This window comes from Stenella coeruleoalba (assembly GCF_951394435.1).
Source record: "Stenella coeruleoalba genome assembly, chromosome: 10".
Lineage (NCBI taxonomy): Eukaryota > Metazoa > Chordata > Mammalia > Artiodactyla > Delphinidae > Stenella > Stenella coeruleoalba.
In genome coordinates, this window is record NC_137156.1 from 93205098 (window position 1) to 93228713 (window position 23616).

Sequence of the window (23616 nt, forward strand, 5' to 3'; positions counted from 1 at the left end):
CTTGAAAACATGATCTGTTTTGTTTTTTTTTTTCCGCGGTACGCGGGCCTCTCACTGCTGTGGCCTCTCCCGTTGCGGAGCACAGGCTCCGGATGCGCAGGCTCAGCGGCCATGGCTCACAGGCCCAGCCGCTCCACAGCATGTGGGATCTTCCCGGACCAGGGCACAAACCCGTGTCCCCTGCATCGGCAGGCGGACTCTCAACCACTGCGCCACCAGGGAAGCCCCATGATCTGTTTTGAAAAGGTGATTAGCAAGAGGTTCCTGAGATTCTCATGGATGAAAGGCCCTTTGCCTTATTTTATGTCAACAACAGAATTCTTAGTAAAGATGGTCCAAGGAAAACAGAATTTACCAACATATTAGTTTGGAGCCACTACCCCACCACGCCCCAGCCCAAACCAACACTTACTAAAATAAATAGCATCTTCGATTTCTTTTTTCCTTTCATGTGGACAACAGAGATGCTCTGTCAAAAAAAAAAAAAAGTGGGGAGGGAAGAGTTAAAAAAAGAAAAAAAATGTCTACATTGGTGGAGATCTGTATTTCATTTTAAGCTGTAGGTTGAACCATGCAAAGTTTGATGCCTCTAAGTAATCTGATGTTTTCTAAGAAGGAAAGGTCACTCTTGATCACCACAACCATCACTCCCCGTCACTCCCCCCTTCTACTCATGTTTACAGGCTTAAAAGAAGATGACCTGCTCCCTACTCAGAACCTCATGTACACCCCTGAATATATATTAAGACTGCCCAAGATTCAGGACCAAAGCAGATTTGAGAACAGATCTTCAATTTCCTCCACTCTTCAATGGGACAAAAAATGAATTAGAAGCACACACCTAATAAATGAGTTCCTGAAAACACAAACAAAACAAACAAACAAACAAAACACAGATTTTCCTATACTGGTACTGGCACATCAGCCAAGTAGTCTGTTCTGTTAAGACGAATATTTCTTTAATGCAGAAATAGCTCGTAAGTGATTTGTAAACAGAGATTGGAAGATGGTCGAATGTGAAAGTCACGTTGGGGTGTATGTTATTTGAAATGTGTTTTGAAACCATCACGGGTAAACTTTCTTGAAAGTTAATAGAAAACTTTAGCGATATATGAAGACCTCCAAAATACTTTTTTTAACCCTATGGAAGTACAAGTAGTGGTTTATTTAGTGGCTTCAAAATTGCTCAAATTTGCCCTATGTTAAATAAACTCTCTGAAAATCTGCGAGTTTGAATAAAGATACTACAAAAACACTGCCCCCCTAACCTTATAAAGACTGATGCAGAAGTCTAAAACCCCAATCAGATCTTTACTTTTGATGGAAGTGGTCTCCATTAAAAGCAAATGCCATTAAAAACTTACATCTTAAGGTCTTCCCTGGTGGCGCAGTGGTTGAGAGTCTGCCTGCCGATGCAGGGGACACGGGTTCGTGCCCCGGTTCGGGAGGATCCCACATGCCGCGGAGCGGCTGGGCCCGTGAGCCATGGCCGCTAAGCCTGCACGTCTGGAGCCTGTGCTCCGCAACGGGAGAGGCCACAACAGTGAGAGGCCCGCACACCGCAAAAATAAATAAATAAATAAATAAATAAATAAATAAAACTTACAGCTTAGAAAAGAAAGATGGAGGAGCCCCAGGGCTTAAGGCTGCAAAGGACTGACTGGCTGTGATGCTGCCACTGCAGATTTAACTGAGCTACTGATTTTAGTAGGATAGGTATTATTTTTGTTAGCGCTCTAGCGGCAAAGTTCCTTAACATGTGAGTGGTCTGCCCCTACCTCTATTTTTCCTCATGCTCCCTATTTTTTACACGCAATTTTGCAGAAGGTGAGATTTTTCAGAAATGCGTATACAGCATTAAAGCTGCAGTTCGTATACTGCGATCCTGTCAGTCTGTTCCTAAGTCAACACACAATTTTATAAAGCGCAGTAGCCACAGCTGTCTGTAGTCTGGCACGCTCTGCAGCCAGTAACCGAGAAATGTGGTTCTTAAATGAAGGGCTTGTTAGGATTTCACTTTAAATGCTTTCTAACATTATGCTGCTGCTAAAAATGCAATTCTAAAGACTAAGCCAAAACACACCCCAAAATATTTATGCTATATAACATTAATTACCAAGAAAAGAATCCAAAATACACACACTAAAAGTATAACCATGTGAAAAATGTAAGTAAGTGGGAGGTAACAAGTAAAAACAAAAACTGTGCTTGAGTACTGGTGACTTAAGAATAAAATACCTTATTTCCTCCATTAGCCTTTTCAATGAACCAAATGCTTTTTTGTTGTTGGTTTTGCCCAAATTAATCATCAACTGATGAGAGCGTGTAAAGAAACATTTTATATCCGCAAAGTGACAGACTAACAAATGTGGCCAAACACCCCAGCAACACAACTGTTTCTCAGGATAAATGTTTTAACATTAGGAGGCTAGGTGCAAACGTAGCAATCAAGAGTTGGCTGAACACTTAAGAATACTCTGTGACTTAGCTTTTGAACAACCAACATAAAGACAAGCCTCTCCTTTCAAATGACATGCTAGAAGCAAATGTGGGTTCTTTGAGGACTGGGGAATCAGGCTGGGATCGTGATGACAGGGACTTCTGGCTGGAAGCCATCACTCTAAGTCAAGGTGCTTTCCCGGCATGTGAAGCACCTGTTGCGTTTCACAGGATGGAGGCGCCGCCCTTGACCTTGTCTCATCTACTGAGGCACGAAGAAGCACGGTCATAATTAGGTTCCTGGCAGAACAGCCTTGCTTTTTGGAATAAAAATTCCCACACACTGCTCAAATATCCAAGTTATCAAATAGCTAAACAACAAGAAAGTTTTCTAGCAAACAAAACACATACATATCACAAAGTCATTTCTTTAAAAGAAAACATAATAGAGGGAAAGAGAAAAGGAAACAATGAGAGTGAAGCCTGATTTAGCAGATACCACTTTATTCGACACAGTGCATGATCTGGAGCATCTGACACTCCACAGCCAACAAGATTTCCTACTTCCCTATTACAAAATACTGGATACCCTGAATACAGTTAATTCAAGGTTCTTGGTTTTTTTCTCCTACATTTAGAATTAAACAGGTTTCTCCATGTAGCAAACATTTCACATTCACCAAAGGCTTTGGGGAGAGGGGGAAATAGGGCTTGTAACTGCCCCCCTGAACCAAAGGCACTTAATGTTAAAATATAAAGCACAGTAAAGTCACCTCACAGACATCCCTGCGTGTTCGGACTGCTGAACTTGAGCGCACCATCACTGGCCCAAGTGGGATTCATTATAACAATGTAAAAGACACTGATTTCCTTGAAAAAACAAAGTGCAGTACGAATATAAAGACCCATCACCGCCACCCCCCTCATTCTTTTCTGAAAATAATATACAAGAGAACGATTATTTTACATGATTAGTATTACCCAAGGTTCACACATGGGAAAAAACAGCTAAAAAATAACCTGCCATAAACTCTCACTATGAAATCACAATAGAATCTCATATATTCAGACAATCTGCGAGTTGGGAGACAGCCTCAGAGATCATGTTGTGCATCCCCTCACTGGACAGATGAGGTCACTGAGGCCCAGGAAGGTCAAGTGTGGGACCCTGGAGTCTAACCCAGGGGCAGAGCCTGGGTAGAACGCAGACCTCCTGAGGCCTAGTTCAGGGTGCCCTCCACCGCCTTCCTCTTTAAAAGACTCCAAACGTAAAACATGAAATGCACCACACAATAAAGCACACTTGCTGATGCAGGTCAGCTATTTGGTCTCGCCACACGGTTCCTTTGGCCATTGGGCAGGTAGGTAACCCACCTGGGGGTGGGAATTCTTCACACGAGGTTGTTCAGCCTTCTGAGGGAAGCCGCGTGCAGGTTAGACACGACTTCTCCGATTCAGGAAGGCTCTTCGTGGCTGTTAGCCTGTGGTGGGCAGGTGGTCGGCTGCACAGCGGAATCCCAGATTCGAAGCGGAGCTGTCAGGTGTGTTCTGGCTTCGAGCAGCACAGCGATACCTGTAGCAGTAGGACTTTGCGGAGAGAACCAGACACATGAGTGCTCTTGGACTCTGGGCTGAAGGCTCTCAACTGTCAGATTGACGTTGTACCCAAGTACCAACTGTAGAGAGTTATGCCTATCTGCAGACAGTGCCTGCCTACAGGCACCCGCCTCCTGCACATTTAGCAGCTATGTTTCCGAAAAGGGTAGCGCGTTGAGAGCTCACCACATTATCCAGTGTTCTGTTATAAATGTGACTAGATAGAGTACAAAGATGTTGGTGTGAGTATTACTCAGAACAGTTTAAAAAAATGTAACAACCAATGGTTACATAAGTTATGGCGCATCCGTAATTTAGACTCGTAAGCAGCCATTAAAAGGCATGTTTTCATGTAACATTTAATGACACAGGAATTTCTCAGGATACAATCTTAAATGAAAAAGTCAGAATACAAAACTGTGTATGTGCTATGATCTCAATCCAGATGATCACGTACGCCAAAGAAAAGCAGACTGGAAGATTCAAAATGCACCATAATCCGAACCGCAGTTATCCTCAGGCAGTGGGGTTTCAAATTTCCGATGATAACTATGTATTACTTTTATAATTTAAAGAGTTATTTGCACGTTTGCACATTTAGAATAGCATTTGACAAGTAGACAAGAAACCAAGTAATAAAGCTAAATGGCAATTGAGAAAATATTAATTAAGAGCAACATTAAGATATTATTTACTATCCAACAGGTTGGCAAAAAATTGAACAGCAAGCCCAGGAACATCAAGAGTAGGAAAGGCTGTGGAAAACATTTTTTCTTCATACATTGCTTTTGGAGTTTAAATCACAGTAATTCATAAAGCTATGTATCTTTGTGTGGGGGACTTGTTTGGTATTGTTTTATTTTATAAGAGCAGAGTATGGTATATACATATGCACAAACACACAGACATCAAGCTCTCCAGGCATGGTGCTAGGCGCCTTCATCACTTATTTGATTTGATCATAATGGCCAGAGGAATTAAATGAGTTACCCTAGATGACACAGTTGTTAAAAGAAGTAGAATTCGAACCCAGGTCTAACTGTGGTGTGCTTGCCTGCCTAGCAACAGTCGATACTCGTAGATGGAAAGGCATCACAACTCATGATTCTGTCCCACCCCTGTTATAGCCCCCTGCATGTACACACCAGGGAAAACCTAACACATATCCCTGGTCACCTACTAGATAGTCAGTGAATAACCACAGATGACTTGATTCAAACACTTCAAAAGCTTCCACGTTCCAAAAATAACCATGCATGGAACTCTTATGTCCTAAGATCTTTGATCAAAAATAACAGACAATGAAAATAAACTAGTTACCCTGTGTACCAAGAGCATCAACTCTGAGTGGGCGCTGGGAAACTCAAGTCCCCGCCGCTGGTTAAAGAAACTGCACAAAGAATCATGTAGAGTAACTTTGGAACGCATGAAGCAGAGAGAATTTGTGGAGGGGCAAAATAGGGCAGTATGAAAGATGTTTTTTTTTTCCTTAATTCTTATTATTCTCCTTTCTCTCACGAAAGTTGAATGTTTCTAATCTTCATAAAAATTATCTCTAGAGCTGACAAAGGAATTCTCTGGAGCACTTCCACCATGAAAAAAACAAAAAACACATGGTGCTCTGTCTTTTATAGATAGCAAAACAGTAGCAACCAATTTTCTCATTTTCCCTGTGGCCAGTGAAGAATGTAACACTATTACCAACATTCAGGCAGGCAGAGGGAAAATGAATAAAAAAATATGCCTGAAATAATGAAAGATGTGATGGCATCTGCTACTACCTGTGATTGGGATGCAACGGAAGCTCTAAAATGACTAGAGGTGACCATGCAGAAAGACACGGCAGAAGCTTTGTTCCACGTAGGGCCTACTCACTGGGCTGCTGTGAAGCAAGGTGCTTTGGTATTTTTAGAATCAAGCTCCTGTGGATAATGCAGGGCCCCATGCTCTCAGTGTGTGCAGTGAATTCTACATTGGAGCAAGAATCGAGCTTGGGGCAGGGGGGCAGGCAGTCAGACAGGGACATTCTTGTTCCATAACTGGACCACACATGACAAAAAACAATCAAGCGTTTCCTGATCGCCTCCTGTGCGCACCGTCCCGCTGGAGATCACAGGCTGGTTGAGGAAACAATGATTACACATCAAAAAGCTACAAAACAAGCTAGGATTAAAAGATTCTGAGGCTACTATTAATTCAGGGGAGGAAATAGTCACTAAATGTCTAATTTTTTAGGAAAGACTTTTGAAGGCAGAACTTGGCCAGAGCAGGATTTACGTGATTATGGCAGTGGCCTTCCGACTTGAGTATACAGAAGAATAGCCTGGAGAGCTCATGTAAATACCTATTCCTAGGCCACAAACCCAGAGATCCTGATTCAGTAAGTCTGGTGTGGGTTCCAAGAATCTGCATTTCTAACCAGCTTACAGGCGCTGCTAATGCTACGGGCCCATGGACCACAAACTGAGTAGCACTGATTTACAGGACTTAGAAACAAGGAAAGAAGGTATGTTAAGTGGAGAAAACAATAACATCAGAGGCATAAAAATGGAAAAATTCAGGCAAGTGAAGAGGATAGCAAGGCCACAGCCTGAGAGTGTCAGAGCATGGTTTATTTATTCATTGAATATTTGAGAGTTTACAACATGCTAGATGCTATTCTGGGCACGAGGGAAGCAATGCGGAACAAAACAATGTACCCGTTATCGGGAAGCTCACATTCAACAAGGAGTTAAGTAGTCAGACAATAAATAAACGGATAAATTCAAGAGTGCTTCTGGCAGTGGTCAGCTTGGAAGAAAGTCACATAGGGAGAGAGGACTAGACGTGACTAGGTGCTACTTAGATAAGGTGGCCTGGGAAGGCTCCTCTGATGAGGCGCTGCGAGAGCTGAGCTGCCCAAAGATTCAGAGAATGAGAATTCCAGGCAAAAGCAATGAGTGGCACAGAGAGGATAAATGATAAAAAGCAGGAAACGTGGGTGGATAAATAGGATGGAGTCACATTAAAGGTGGTCTACTTGGCAGAAAGAGGTTGGGCTTGACACAGGTGGAAATTGTGACAAACATTTTACTAATTTACTCACCTGAAAAGGCAAAATCCAAGACTCATTAGCTATTTAACCTTAGGCAAAGCCTTTCTGAATCTGCTCCCTCTTCCGATAAAATGGGGCTATTAATGGAATAATGTCAAAATGCTTCATCTTATCTTTACATGAAAAAGTAAAGCAGTAGACATGTGGAGATTATTGTAATTGTTACTTTATAATGAACACAACACTCTTAATTAAAAGAACTCACTTTGCCTGTCTTATCTGACCTCCTTGGGTTAACCTGCTTCCTTACTAAAACAAAAGCAGCTTCTCTGCAGGTCTTAGTGATCTTGTGTTGGGAAGATGATTCCTTGCCAGCATCTGAATACGGTTACGCATTTGCTACAAAAATAGGAAAATTATTTGTTATATAAATGGAAAAGATGAAGGGGTATCTCTGGTGACAAGGCATAGGACTGAGGTCTTTGTCCGATGGCATAGTTCAATATGCAACTTGTCTCTCAAATTCTATAACAAACTGTTTTAAAATTTGGTTTTCATATGCCACAAAATGCAGGCTGTAGCAACTGTGACGAATTGTGCCTGCCTGGAGCACTGTGATCAGAAAAGAGATCCATGATGTATAAGAGATTATTGACCATAGTCATATTTGAAGGCCCTGGTACATACAGCATAAATCCATTTTGGGAAGAAAAAATAAAAGTGCACCGAAGAGTTTGGTAGAATGCTATTAACAGTTTTCTTCAGAAAGCAGCGTGAACGATTTTTTTCATTTTTCTGTTTATTATTTATTTTCTAATTTTTATGCCATGAAAATGTTTTGCTTACATAACAAAAAAGCTTAAAATCAGTGACAACAAAAAGAGCTAGTCCTTTTTTGGACCATAGCAGTACCTAAAGTCTTCCATTAACCTAAATGATGAAGAACTAAACACTAAAAAGCAAGTCTCACTACAAGTTAGTGTTGAAAGGTCAGGACCATCACATGAGAAAACAGTCAATTCACATTATCATTCCACTGCAAATGCACTCATTCACTCAGCAAACATTTATTAATAAGCAGTTCATTTTAAATTCCAGTAATCGGCAACTAATGAAATACGTAATTAAAGAGAAAAATGGCCTGATTTCATATGTCCTCATTGCTCTTTCTTTTTTTCCAACTCTACTTTTAGCACTAAAAATGGTTATTAATGATGTTAGGTCTTTGAGTGGTTGAAATATGGGTCATTTTATTAATTAAGAACAGAGGTAGTAGTGAGGGCCTATTTTAGCCCCATTTCATCAAAATGGCTAATTACTTTGTGAAACTGACCTCGATATCTGCACTAAGAATATGATCCTGGATTCAAGAACAATTCATTTAAGATAATGGCTTACCAGCCTTGGGGCTCTGAAGTCAAGTGGGACGGCAATATGGTTTTTATGAGAGGAAGACTTTTAGGGATAAAGAACAGTTTTAAGGTAATTGTAGCTCATTATGAACAAAATGATTATAGAAAAATGACACAGCAGAACTCAGGTCTCTCAATTTCCCATCCATTGCTCTTGCCACTGACACTTGGACAACTCCTTTTGCTACTAATCTTGATGTAAAATGGTGGGGTTGAGGGGGTAGGGGAGTGAGGATTTCGTCAATGTTGTAGGTTGGGCTAAAGATCCCACAGAGATTAATCTAACAACTTCAAGAAAGACTAGTATTTCCTGAGTACTTACCATGTGAACTGTTCTAAGAACTTCACATGTATTAAGTGACTTAATCCTCTCAATAATCCTGAGGTAGGTATTATTGTATACACAATAATATATATATATGTATACACAAGGAAAAAACCGACACACAGGTGTGGTAATAGTGTGCCTAAGGTCACATGGTTTGTAACTGTGAATCCAGGATTACAGTCTTTTCAGTCCCATTCCAGAATCTGTGCTCTTAACACCATGTTGACTCATAGTTGTTCTTTCTGTGCCTCGTCTCCTTACTGAAGCTATACTTTGGATGGACTTTCAAAAAATCAAAAATAATAATCAGAGCTTACTTTAGTCATGCAAACTGGCCCTGGGCCATGATCAAAAGTAAGTTACCTTCTAAGCAAGATGATTTTTTTTTCAAAATGAATTACATTATTCTTTTCTCTTTTTATTGATTTTCTTTCTTTTACTGATTTTTACCTGTGCTACAGTAATCATTTCCAGGATTCTGCCTGTCTAGTTAGCAGTTCATTAGTTGGTTTTTATTCAAAACAGAAAATGGGAGAAAATAATCTTATTATAATAAAGATGATGATTAAGAATGATGGTGTTAGCAGCAACTAACTTATGGAGACTTTACCATGAGCTAGGCACTGTACCAAGTGCTTATTTACTTTGCTGCATTTATTCCTCGTAAGAACCTTACAATACGTGCAGTTATGATGTACATTTTACAAGTGTGAAAACTGAGGCTTAGAAAGGTTAAGTAATTTGCCTAATGTTACAGGCAAAGACTAGCAAAGAACAGTTACAGAACTCCAACCCAGATCTAATTCTAGAGTCCACATCTTAATATACTTAGTGGCAGTTAAAACTGCCACTCTTAATCTAGTGTAAACAACAAGCACTGAAAGTAATTCACAGCCAACACTGCGCTGTTTTCTTGACTACACCAAAATAACCAGGCTGAGGTTAAAAACCTACATCATCTACAATTAACTTGACCAAAGATCCTAGAGCTGCCGTTTCTCTCTGGAAAATCTTGTGGATCCCACTCAGTTTTGTCACTCTGCTATTCTGTTTTCTGGAATACTCTCTCCATCACTCTGAGCCTGACTAAATTAAAACTTATCCTTCAGGGTGACTAAGAAAAGTTAAAGATGTATAATATAAACTCTAAATCAGCCACAAAATTTTTAAATAAAGAGTTATAGCTAATAAGCCAAAGGAGAGACAATGAAGTGATAAAAAAACCACTTAATCCAAAAAAAGAAAAAAAAAAGCAAAAGGAAAAGAACAGATGAGACAAAGAGAAAAACAAATATCAAGACAACAAATTTAAATCCAGCCATATCAACAATCACATTAAATATAAATGGTCTAAACAGCAAGTGAAAAGGCAAAGTTTATGTCAATAAATTCATTAACTCAGCTGAAATGGACAAATTCCTTGAAAGACACAAACTCCCAGAGCTTAATCAAGAACAAACAGATAATCTGCACAACCCTGTAGCTATTAACTAAATTAAATGTATGGTTACAACTCTAGGCCCAAATGGTTTTCCTGGGGAAATTCTATCAGACATTTAAGGAAGAAAAATGCTAACTCTACATGAACTCTTCCCCAAAAAATTCAAGATGAGGGAATATTTCCCAAATCAATCTATGAAGCCAGCAATACACTGATACTAATATCAGACAGAAAAAAAAACAAAAACAAAAAAACAAGAGACCAATACCAATCACGAACATATTTTAGCAAACTGCATCCAAAACATATACAAAGGATAATACATCATAACTAAGTGGATGTATTCCAGGAAGCCAAGGATGGTTTAACATTTGAAAACAGAAAATCAATGACTATAATTCACCATATTAACAGGCTGAAAAAGAAAAACCACATAAACATCTCAATAGCTTTAGAAAAAGCATCTGGCAAAATCCACATCCATTTCTGATAAAAAAAATTCTCAGAAATCTAGGACTAGAAGGAGACTTGCTCAAGCTGATAAAGGGCATCTTTGAAAACACTATAGCTTATATCATACCTAATTTTGAAAAGTCAAATGTTTTTCCCCTAAGATCAAAAATTAGGTAAGACTGTCTGCTCTTACCACTCCTATTCAACGATATACTGGAGGTTCTAGCCAACACAATACAGTAAGAAAAAGCAATAAAAGATATCCAGATTAAAAAGGAAGAGGTAAAATTGTCTATACTCACAGATGGTATAACCACTTACGTAGAAAATACAACACAATCTACAAAAACAACAGGGAGATCAACTCGATGCTTTCTGACGACCTAGAGAGATGGGATAGGGAGGATGGGAGGGAGGCTCAAGAGGGAGGAGATATGGGGATATATATATACTTAGAGCTGATTCACTTTGTTGTACAACAGAAACTAACACAACATTGTAAAGCAATTATACTCCAGTAAAGATATATATATATATAAAGAATCTACAAAAACATCACTTATACAGATGAGTTTAACAAGGTTACAGGACACAACATAAATATACAAAAACCAACTGCACCATAAAAATGTATTTATTAAAAATATAGGGCTTCCCTGGTGGCACAGTGGTTGAGAGTCCACCTGCTGATGCAGGGGACACGGGTTCGTGCCCCGGTCCGGGAAGATCCCACATGCCGCGGAGCAGCTGGGCCCGTGAGCCAGGGCCGCTAAGCCTGCAGGTCTGGAGCCTGTGCTCCACAACGGGAGAGGCCACAACAGTGAGAGGCCCGCATACGCCAAAAAAAAAAAAAAAAAAAAAAATATATATATATATATATATATATATACACACACACACACACAAAACATGTTAAAGGATATTTTAAAAGAATAAATTAAGAAGCTTATAAAAATTTTAAACATTTAAAATAAGCAAGAAAAATGAAATGTTAAAGTAGACACATTCATATGCATGGCACTGGAATATTTTGGTGTTCATGCTTAAAATGTTTTTTACAGGATTAATTTTCTCCACTTATTTGTGCAAAAAAAATCTTATGGTCTTTAATTCTTACAGAGTAAATGGACTCCCAATTATGAAAAGTGCCATATGTCAGACACATAACTGGTGGTAATTAGGGTTTTGAGATGCTCTTGTGCAAAAAGAGATTCACCTGTTTTTCATGGAAGTCTGGTTTCCCAGCAAGAGGATTCAGATACACCTGCAGCAACAGCTTGAATCAAAGGAAAAAAATCTGGGACTACAGACAGATGGGTATATGAACACTTAAAAGTACTGGGAAAACCTAGGGCAATGCTTTTAATTTAAAATTAAAGTTAGAATTTTAAAGATAAATTTGTCCACATCTTGTTATAAAGGTAAGTGTAAAGCATAAAGTGAACTCAACTCTATGAACTGCCACCTAAATAACTACACTAAAAATTCTAAGAAATGCAGAAGACACACACCCCTACGAACTCACAGATATACATAATTTAAATAGGTTCTCTTTAGGCCAGTGGCTCCCAAACTTTGATGTATGTTATGATCACCTTGAGAGCTTTAAAATCCTGATGCCCAGGTCACAATCCAGAAATATCAAGTCAGAATGAGGTGAGTGAGGAAATAGGCATCAATATCTTTTATAGATCCCAGATGATTCTAATGTACAATAAAGTTTGAGAACCATTATTTTAAGGCAAAGTTTGACAATGCCTCCATTATCAAATTAATAACTTAATTTGGAGCCATTACAGTTTTAAGTCTCTAACTGCCTAGACTGACTGAATTACCATGGGAAGCTTCTTGTAATAACAATCTGCAAAATGCCATGTTTACATAGAGATAGAAGTTGAAGTCCTAGATATACTAAAAATATATGATTTAAAGAAAAAAAGGGAGAGAACTGGTATTCGATTTCTGAACTCCTTAAAAAGGTTACTCATGAAACACTGAGTTACTTCTACTCGCCAAGAACAACCAACTCTGACACTGAAATTATAGCCCAAAGAGAAGAATCATTGTCTGAGAGAGATGTTTATTCCACAAAGCACACACTATATACCTAGAACACTTGGGATGTTTCCATTCCAGTATACCACAAACTACCCTCCATTTATAACTCAACTTAATCTCAACAGACAAGCCAGAAATTTACAGGAGTCTCAAATAAATTAAGGGTGTGCTTCCAGACTTACATGCTGGAAACCAGATATACAGCTCACCCTGATTCATGGGACAACAAAGGTGTCTCAAAGGGTCAAGATACAACAGATGGAATATGGTTGACAACAGATCATTTACAACCTCTGCTTCTTGAACCACTTTTCCCCATGCCTGTGCACAAACTTTTTTTTTTCTGGCGTTGATGGAGATAGGTATGTATTAACAGAAGTGGATGAGACATCTTGGGGCTAATGTTTACAATGGATCCATAAACCTGCTGTTAGAACACCAGAACAGAGTTTAGTGACTTGACTTACCTTATGGCACATGTAGGATCCACCTTTCTTCACCCGGTCTTTGCCAGAAGGGGGGCCTTTCTGTGGATGAAGAGAAGAGAACTCGTTAGTCCATAAAGCACAGCTGTCCCTCCCACAGTCAGAGGGTCTATTTTAATCCAACCAGCTCTCACATGGTTGCCTAACGTCTCCACATGCATTTCTGCCCCTGGGTCTTGCACCTGCACCCATGCACCTTCTCGAATGCCCATCTTTCCAAATCCTACATCTTCTGAGGTCCAGCTCAAGTTCCGACTATTTGGTGAACTCTTTGGGACTGCCTTAAGCAATCCAAACCCCTACAGTGTTTCCTACCTAGATGACTAATAAGCTGCCTTGCAGCACCTCTTACAACACCTTCTCACACTGATGGGCAAATTTATCCTGCATTATAACCGGCCAGCTCAACTAGACTGGCAAGCCTCTTTGAATTATGTTTTTAAAATCCTACTGTGCAACACCTAATAAACCCTTTGCTGACTGAATAAACGGATATGCTTTTTACCTTTAAAAAAATTTTAGGTCAGGTTTACTGAGGTATACTTTATATACAGTAAACTTTTATACTTTTAAAACTTTTAAATGCACACTTCTGATGAGTTTTGACAAGTGTATAACCACCACCACAATCAAGATATAGAACATAGTTTATCTTTTTCAAAAAGATTTATACAGTATTTATTATGAACCAAGTAGGGTTCTAAGTATTCTGCAAATATTAACTCATGTAATTTCTGTAACAACTTCTGAGATTAAGCAAATGCGAGAACGAGGATTCACACCGAGGCAGCCTGGCTCAAGAGTTTAGAGACCAAGAGTATAGGAAATTGGGCAAGGCCTAAAAGAAAGCAAGAAGGAACAGTGGCGGGACTTTCCTGGTGGCTCAGTCATTAAGAATCCACCTGCCAATGCAGGGGACACGGGTTCGAGCCCTGGTCCAGGAAGATCACACATGCCGCGGAGCAACTAAGCCTGTGCGCCACAGCTATTGAGCTTGCACTCTAGAGCCCTTGAGCCACAACTACTGAGCCCATGCGCCGCGATTACTGAAGCCCATGCGCTTTAGGGCCCATGTGCCACAGCTACTGAGCCCGCGTGCTACAACTACTGAAACTTGTGCGCCGAGAGTCCGTGCTCTGCAACGAGAAGCCACCACAATGAGAAGCCCACGCACCTCAACAAAGAGTAGCCCCCACTCACTGCAACTAGAGGAAGCCCGCACACAGCAACGAAAACCCAACGCAGGCCAAAAAAAAACAAAACAGAAGGAACAGTGGCTACCACTGCAATGAGAACTGGAGGCAGAAAAAGCCAGCCAAGAGGTAAGACTATTACTTCTAGAGAGGGCTCTGGATAAATGTGCAATGCAAATGAACACCGTAAAGCTGCCAGGACAAAAGCCTCATCATCAGGTAAGCCATGCAAAGAGTATTTGAGAGTTACCAGTAAACTCCTACAAACCAGAGCCACATCTGGGAAGTCTGAGGGGGACAAGAATTTTTTGCTTTTCCCTTGTTATGCAAGAAGTCAACTAATCATACAGCTGCCTGTTCTTTGCTTACTGAAACTAAGAGAAGGTTGAACAGAGCCTCCTATCTTAGTTTTCCTTTTGCTTGTCAAAGGCCCAGACGTCAGTGGCAGAAGTTAAAAGAACCATGTTTTCTCCAAGCATGGCTAACACACTGACTCGCAAATGTCAACTTGTGGGCACAAGTTCATGTTTTCTTCTAAGCCAGGTACTTAAAAGCTGTCAAAGACCAAGCCACTGGTTATTTTTCATTCCACTGCAAGGCCACAGCATTTCCATGGCCTTCAATGTTTTATGTTACATTAACAAACTTTTATTGATTAGAAATGGGCAAGCTATAATTGAGAGGAGCTACATGTGAAAATAATGACTTCACAAAACAGCATCCTTCCCAGGAGTAACTGGAATCTGACAGCCATTACAACAGAATCTGCTGGGTGAGTTTATCATTCTGTAAAAGCAGCATAATCACCAAGAATTCACTGAAGCAGAAATGAAAGCATGTAAAGCTGTGTAGCTATCCCATAGAACGGCTGCTCTCTCCTACATTAAATTTCTTGCTTGGGGATCCTTGCGTTACACTGCTTCAGGGGGGTCTCTGCATGCTGGGTTACAATGGAAAATATGACAGTTTAAATGCTGATTACAGTATCTGCTATCACGCAAGATTAAATTCTTTTGTCAAGTTAGATCCAAGAACAAGAAAAAGGAGCTGATTTGAAGGCAGGAAGGAGAACAGAACAGTTCCCTTTCACCACCATCTCCAATGAAGGAAGTCTACAACCAATAAAAGTGACACTCCTCAAAGTGACCCAAGCACTCATGAGAGTCATCCCGGGCTGATATGACCACAGCAGTTAACACAGTCCTCTAGGTGGCTGCTCATCTGGTCCTTATAAATAAAACTATTCTTGCCAGAAGACAACATGATGTAGGATCAGCTACATCCGTTTGAAATGCTTACCACTTTACAAAAAAAAACCCAGAAAAATTACTCGGAGTGTGTAGTGGGTTGAATAGTGTCCCCCCAAATTCATGTTCACTCAGAGCCTCAGAATGTGACCTTATTTGGAAATAGGAACTTTGCAGATTTGTAATTTTCTGTATTAGTTAAGATGAGGTCATACTGGATTAGGGTGAGCCCTAAATCCAATGACTGGTGTCCCTATAACAGGAGGAGAGGACACAGAGAAGGCCATGTAAAGATGGACGCAGAGACTGGAATGATGCAGCTACAAGTCAAAGAATGCCAAGGATTCCGGGGAACTGCCAGAAGCTAGGACGAGACAAGGAAGGATTCTAGAAACTCTGAAGTGAGTATGGCCCAGCCAGGACCTTGGTCTCAGACTTCTAGCCTCCAGAACTAAAAGAATAAATTTCTGTTGTTTCAAGCCACCAAGTTTGTGGTCATTTGTTATGGAAGCCCTAGGAGACTAACATAAGGGGGAAATGTCTCCATTTCTTTTCATTAAGGAAAGGATCGATAAGTCAAAATTAACGTTGTCTCTCACGATCAAGTTTGCTACTGCAGGTTAAAACAACTTGAGAGGGCTTCCCTGGTGGCACAGTGGTTGAGAGTCCGCCTGCCGATGCAGGGGACACGGGTTCGTGCCCCGGTCCGGGAAGATCCCATGTGCTACAGAGCGGCTGGGCCCGTGAGCCATGGCCGCTGAGCCTGCACGTCCGGAGCCTGTGCTCCGCAACAGGAGAGGCCACGACAGTGAGAGGCCTGCGTACTGCAAAAAAAATAAAAAATAAAAAATAAATAAAACAACTTGAGAAGCTACCGACGGTAGTGTCAATACCTCACCTCTCTGCCTGTATACTTGGCAAGAAGAGAGGCTGCTGTGCCACACAACCTGCACCACCAGTACTCAAGAATCTAAGTAAAAATACACACTGAACACAGAGACCCTGATCAGAAACAGACAAGAACCCATGTGAATGTTGTCTCCAAAGGGACTACTACCCATAACTGCTCTACTCCCAGACAGCAAAATACGAACAGGTCTCTAATGCTTGGATGATTGCAAGGACAGCAAGAAAAAAAATTTAAAAAGCAGGTTTCTAAATGTTAGCCCCAATAATCTCAAAAGGCTAAGCAAGGTGCATCTCAAGTTCTCAGGACAAGAGCTGAAGGACGAGTGCTAGTGCAGGGGAATAGTGCCTCATCTAAAACACCTCGGAAGGCACAGAAGTCCTTAGTGATGAAACAAATCCACAGTAGATGCCACAGAACCACTCCTCAGCAAGACTGGCTTGTTGAATGAGGAGTAAGCCTGCAGGAAGAGGGCTGACCAATGTGCTGGGGCTGGCCAGGTCGTTCTTCACAGGAGCATAAACAACGACATTTTATGTAGTCAAGAGATACGCTTCCCTTTCCCTCCGTGTCATATGTAATACAACAACAAGGACAGCAAAAGAGGGAACAGAGCGTCTGACAAATTTTCATCAGTCAGCAAAGGGACAAACAGCACTTCTTTTAAACGATGTGTGATGAAATCCACAGTGAGGAATACTAAGCAGCTGTTAATAAGAACGAGGCACTTCTGTATGAGTATATCGTACTGTCACGTTCACTTAGAAAATGACATGGAATCAAGCATTTATTCTGATTTTCTTATACCTTGTGCCCCAGTGGGGAGTTGATTACCTGGAGTGAGCATCTGGCCCTGGGGCACAGGAGGGTGCCTCACCCCACACGGGTCAGGCATGCACTCGTCCCTATGTGCTCATTTTCATTCACTTCAGCGTATGGTTTGACCCATGGATTATTTAGAAGTGTGTTTATTGTCCAAGTGTTGGACATTTTCCTATTTTATTTCTGTTACTGATTTCTAGTTTGATTCCACTGCAGTTGGAGAACACACCCTGTGTGACTTCAATTTTTCAAAATTTGTTGAGGTTTATTTGATGGTGCAGGATACGGTCTATCTTGGCATATGTTCCATGAGTACTTGAAAAGAAGGGGTATTCTGCTGTTGTAGGGTAGATTGTTCTACAAATGTCAATTAGATCTCATTGGTTGATGATATTGTTGAGTTCTTCTATATCCTTGCTGATTTTCTATATAATTGTACCATCAATTGTTGAAAGGAGCATTATAGTCTCCACCTACAATTGCAGGTTAGTCTATTTCTCCTTTCAATTTTATTAGTTTTTGTTTCATATGTTTCAGCTCTTTTCATTGGGGCATACATATTTAGTATTACTATGTCCTCTTGGTAGATTAACCATTTTATCATTACACAATGTCCTTCTCTGACTCTGGTGATTTTCTTTGCTTTGAAGTCTACTTTATATGACATTAATACAGCCATTCCTGCCTTTTTCTGATTAATGTTTACCTAAAACATCTTTTCCCATCATTTTGTTTTCAACCTATTTATCATTATACTTGAAGTGAGTTTGTTGTAGACCATATACAGTTAGTTATGTTTTTTAATCCACTCTGCCAATGTCTTTTAATTGATGTATTTAGACCGTTGAGCTTTTAATGAAATTATTGATATCTAAGCACTTAAGACTGTCATTTTATGTTTTGGTTTTTGTCTGCTCTCTATTTTTTTTTGGTTTTCTTTTTTCTGCCTTCCTGTGGGTTACCTGAACATTTTTTTAAAGAAATTCATTTTTATTTACCTATAATGCTTTATCACAGTTTTATATATATAAAAATACATACACAATATATTTATAAATATATAAAAAATATATATTATATATTAATATATAAAACACATTTTATATTTTTATTAAAATATGTGGATATATTTTATATACAGTTATATATATAATATTATGTTTATATATATTTAAAATATTTTATATATATTTACATTTATATATATACATATAACTGTGATAAGATGTCTACTGGTATTATTTTACCAATTCCAGTGAAGTATAGAAAATTTACCTCCCTTCACAACCCTCTAGCATCCCCTGTTTATAATTGCATTAAAAAACTTCCTCTAAATACATTTAGAAACACATCGACGTTATAATTTCTGCTTCAATCATCAAACAAAACCTACAAATCTCGAGAGAAGGACAGCCTACTGTATGCACCCGTATTTCTCCTTACTATGTTCCTTCTTCCATCCTGATGTTCAAAGGTTCTTTCTTTAATCATTTCCTTTCTGTTTAGTGAACTTCCTTTAGACATTCATTTAGGATAGGTCTGCTGGTGACAAATTCTCCAGTTTTCTTTCATTTGAAAACGTCTTGATTTCCTCCTATTCGTAAAAGACATTTCACTAGATAAAGCATTCTGGGTTGGCAGTTCTTTCAACACTTAAAAAATATCATGCCCATAGGGAATACAGGGGAAAAGTATCATGCCATTTCTTCTGCCCTTTATTAGGGTCTCTGATGAGAAACCCACTGTCATTCACACTGGCCTTTCCCCTATAGATAAGGTATCAGTTTTCTCTGGCTGCTTTCAAGATTTCTCTCTGTCTCCTGTTTTCAGAAGTTTAATTATGATACGTCTTGGTATGGGTTTCTTTGGGATGATCCTATTTAAGGTTCACTTAGCCTCTTGACTACAGGTTTAATCTCCTCCCAAATTTGGGAAGTTGTCAGCCATTATTTCTTTGAGTACTCTTTCAGCCCCATGCTCTTGGCCCTCTCTGCTGAGACTCCCACGACACAAATGACCACCTAGAGGGGTAGGATAGGGAGGGTGGGAGGGAGATGCAAGAGGGAGGAGATTTGGGGATATATGTATATGTATAGCTGATTCACTTTGTTATAAAGCAGAAACTAACATACCATTGTAAAGCAATTATATTCCAATAAAGATGTTAAAAAAATTTTTAAGTTTAAAAAATAAAATAAGAAAAAAAATGTTAGATGATCTTTTTACAGTCACAAAGGTCCCTGAGGCTTCATTCATTCATTCATTCATTTTCTATTTTCTCTCCATCATTCAGATTGAATAATTTGTTTCTGTTTTCTTTCCCCCTCTGATTTTTTTCCCCCTTTGTCCCTTCTATTATGCTGCTGAACCAATTCACAAAGCTTTATTTTGGTTATTCTATTTTTCAGTTCTAAAATTTGCCCTTAGTTCCCATTTATACTCTCTATTTCTTTTCTGAAGTTTTTTTTTTTTTTTCTGTTTTTTTTTTTTTTTTTTTGCTCAGTACGCGGGCCTCTCACCGCTGTGGCCTCTCCCGTTGCAGAGCACAGGCTCCAAACGCGCAGGCCCAGCGGCCATGGCTCACGGGCCCAGCCGCTCCACAGCACGTGGGATCCTCCCGGACCGGGGCACGAACCCATGTCCCCTGCATTGGCAGGCGGACTCTCAACCACTGCGCCACCAGGGAAGCGCTTTTCTGAAGTTTTTATTCTCTGTTTTCAATTGTTTCAAGAATGTTCATGATTGCTCACTTAAGTATTTTTATCATGGCTGCTTTAAAATCTTTAGCTAAATGGGTAATTCTAACATCTCTGTCATTAGTGTTAGTATCGATTGTCTTTTTTTCATCTCGTTTGGTGTCTCCCTGGTTCTTGATATGACAAGTCATTATTCGCTTGAAACCTGGATAATGTTTATGTTACAAGACTCTGGCTCTTATTTAAATATTCTGTTCCCCTGGCTTTCTTTGATGCCACATTGGCAGGGGAAGGGAGGGAGCCATCTCGTTACTGCCAGGTGGAAGCAGAAGTCTGGGTTCCCCACTCAGCCTCCACTGACACCTCATGAGGGATGCTCATTACTAGAGAAGGTGAGAGTTTCGGCTCCCCACATGGTAGCCACTTACACCATGGAGAGGGGTGGCCTCATTACTGCCAGGCAACTATGAAAGGCCTGGCACCCCACCTGGCCTTCTCTGACACCACCCTGGCAGAGGTATTATGTCACCTCAATACAGCCTCACGAGGGTGCAAGTATAGGCTCCCCACCCTGGCCTTTGCAGGCGTGAGAAAACACAGTTTTTTTCTGTCATGCTTAGATGGAGTAGGGTGGTTTACTGACTAGAAGTTTTCAGTATTGCTAGACTGTCCATTTCCTATTTCCCCTTTGGCTAGAGAGAGCAGGCTTTTCTTGGGACTTTTTTGGTTTACATTCCCAGGCATTTGCTGGCTTCTTCAGCTCCAAGTCTGGGATATATGAGGCCAAAAGAAAATCCATGGAACTCACCACCATGTCATTCCTGGGGTCCCAAGGTCTGCAGCTACTCTGCCTTCTTTTCGCTCTTCAGGGACTTATGTTCCTTTTCTAGGTAGCATCCGGAGTTTTAATTGTATTTAGCGAGAAGAAGAGGGAAATGTATGTCTACTCCATTTTCCCAGAATCAAGTCAGACTTCCTTCACATTCATTTTTAAACGACAGTTTTGCTACGAATAGAAGTCTTAGCTGATAGTTGTTTTTTTCCAGCCCTTTGACTGTATCATTCCACCATTTTCTGACTTCCACTGTTTCTGATGAGAAAGCAGTCATTAATCACATCATTGTTGTCCTGTATGTGATGAAGTGCTTTTCTCTTGCTGTTTTCAAGATCTTCTCTTTGTCTTTCAGCACTGGGACTATGACATGTCTAGGTATATTTCTCATTTGTGTTTATCCTAGTTGAAGTTCACTGAATTTCCTGGAACTGTAGATGATTTTCATCAAGTTTGGTAAGTATTTAGATCATTTCTGCAAAAATGTTTTGTCCCTTTCCCTCTCCCCTCTCCACCTGGGACTCCTGTTACACATGTGTTGAAATTACGTTGAAATGTTTGATACTGTCACACAGGCCTCTGTTGATCTGTCTCCAATTCTTTTTCCTCTCTGTGCTTTGGTTTGGAAATTTTCTCTTGATTTACCTTCAAGTTCACTAATTCTGCCATCCTGCCATTTCTAATCTTCTATCAGGTTCATCTAGGGAACTCTTCATTTCGGTTATTATAATTTCAATTCTAGAAATTTCACTTGGTTCTTCTTTTATCATTTCCATTTGTCTGTTGTGTTTGTCTGTGATTTGTTGATTCACATTGTATTTTTTATCAATTCTCTGAATATATTTTCCCTTAAACCTTTAAACATAATAGCTGCTTTTAAGTCTCTGTTAAATCCAGTATCTGTGATTACTCGGTTTCTATTTAACTAATCTTTTTCCTTGGTATTGGTCACAGTTTCCTGTTTGCATGTTTATTGCTTTTTAGGTGAAAAGAAGACATTTAGGTTATTTATACACACACACACATACACATATAAAATCCCCTCACTGGAATGATGTGGGGGTTAAAAGAGAGACTGCATAGAAAGCACTGAGCAAATAATACACAATAAATGTGCAGTCATTATTGTTTACTATTACACATTATTAGTTCATGACTAACTCAGACTTCCCGAAGGCGCCCATAAACCAAGTGGCGTGTAACCTCCAAAATTCCAAAACCACAGTGATAACTTGACCCATTTTTTCTAAGGCCAAAACCCCCAAAAGGAGTCTAAGTTCTAATAAAATAGCTGACCTGTTACTAACACTGCAGAAGGAAGACAGACTATTGTATAGTACAATGAAATTCACATAGCTGGTTGCAGCATGCAGAGGCTGTCACCACAGCATCCGACTTAGCAAAACGTTAACATTTTTAATGGTAAAACCCAAACAAAAACATTCTGGGGGCCAGATAAAGAGTGGAGAGAACTTCTCCTCAAGAAACTTTTAAAAGTCTGAAAATATTATTTGACTTTGCGCTTTCTCTTTCCCTTGCCTGGTACAACCGATACCACAAACACCTGAGGAGAAAACTGAGATTCACTATTTTCAATTTGACAATGGCAGCTAGCCTTTATTTTAATAACATTTGTGAGAAGACCCAGAAATCTCGTGAATACCTTAAAGTGTTTTAAATATTGTTTTCATCTGCATATTAGATACCGCTTAAGACCAACAAATGATAACAAGAGCAACTCTGAAGAAGCAACGGACACCCAGTAAAGGATCAAATTGGGGAAGGTCAGACCTATTTCTCACTGAGTCTTCCTCCATTTCACTACACCCTACCCGTTTGCTGAAGCCAGAAGCCTGAGGAGCAATTCTCAGCTCCTCCCTCTTCCCACCCCAACACCCTGCTGGTCTGATGAGCTCTACCTCCAAGGCAGATGGCTAATGGGTGGCAGCTACCATCTCCATAGTAACCACCCTGGCTCCAAACCACCACTTCTCCCCTGGACTACTACACTAGCCTCCTAAGACGTCCTGCAGCTTCCAAAATGGTACCTAGTAGGAGGAGCACAATAATATTTGTAGAATGAATAAAAGACTATGCCATTGTGAAAGAAGCTAGACAAAAAAAAAAAAAAGTACACACTGTATGAGTCCATTTATCTAAAACTCTAAAAAATACAAACTAATTTACTATGACACGAAGCAGATGAGTAGTTGCTTGTGTATGAGAGGTAGAGAAGGCAAAATGGAGGGGTTACTAAGGGGCACAAGGAAACTCTGGGGTGTTGGACATGTTCACTATCTAGACTATGGTGGTTTCATGGATATGTGTGTGATTATATATTTATTTTTTGATCAGTATATATATTTATAATTACGTATATATACATATACAAACTGATCAAACTGTACATTTTAGAAATGTACAATTTATGCCAATTATATCACAATAAAACTATTTTTAATGAAAGTAAACCAATTTTTTAAATGATGGTATTTTAAATAAAATATGAGGAGTGGGATTGGCTTCAAATAATCCAGGAGAGAAGGGGAGCGGGGATGAGTGGACGGAAATATAAATGAAACAAGATTAGCCGTGAGTTGGCTAATCTTGTTCCAGAGCCCCCAAATGCTAGGAGTCAAAGGTTTCCTTAGAAGTTTACGTATAGCAGGTTTG

The 23616-nt window shown here is 39.8% G+C and overlaps 1 protein-coding gene across 2 annotated transcripts in view; it reads right to left on the reverse strand.

Annotated features, from left to right (window-relative positions):
- Positions 1 to 2027: 2027 nt before the first annotated feature.
- Positions 2028 to 23616, reverse strand: part of SUMF1 (sulfatase modifying factor 1) — a 106140-nt gene continuing 84551 nt past the window's right edge. The window contains exons 8-9 of one of the 2 annotated variants that reach the window (XM_079934818.1): positions 13229 to 13288; positions 2028 to 4026 (exon numbers count right to left, since the gene is read on the reverse strand). In XM_079934818.1, coding sequence (XP_079790944.1) covers positions 3916 to 4026; positions 13229 to 13288 — 171 coding nt within the window. In that variant the 3' untranslated portion in view covers positions 2028 to 3915. The remainder of the gene's footprint in view (positions 4027 to 13228; positions 13289 to 23616) is intronic. The other variant, XM_079934819.1, reaches the window with a different exon arrangement.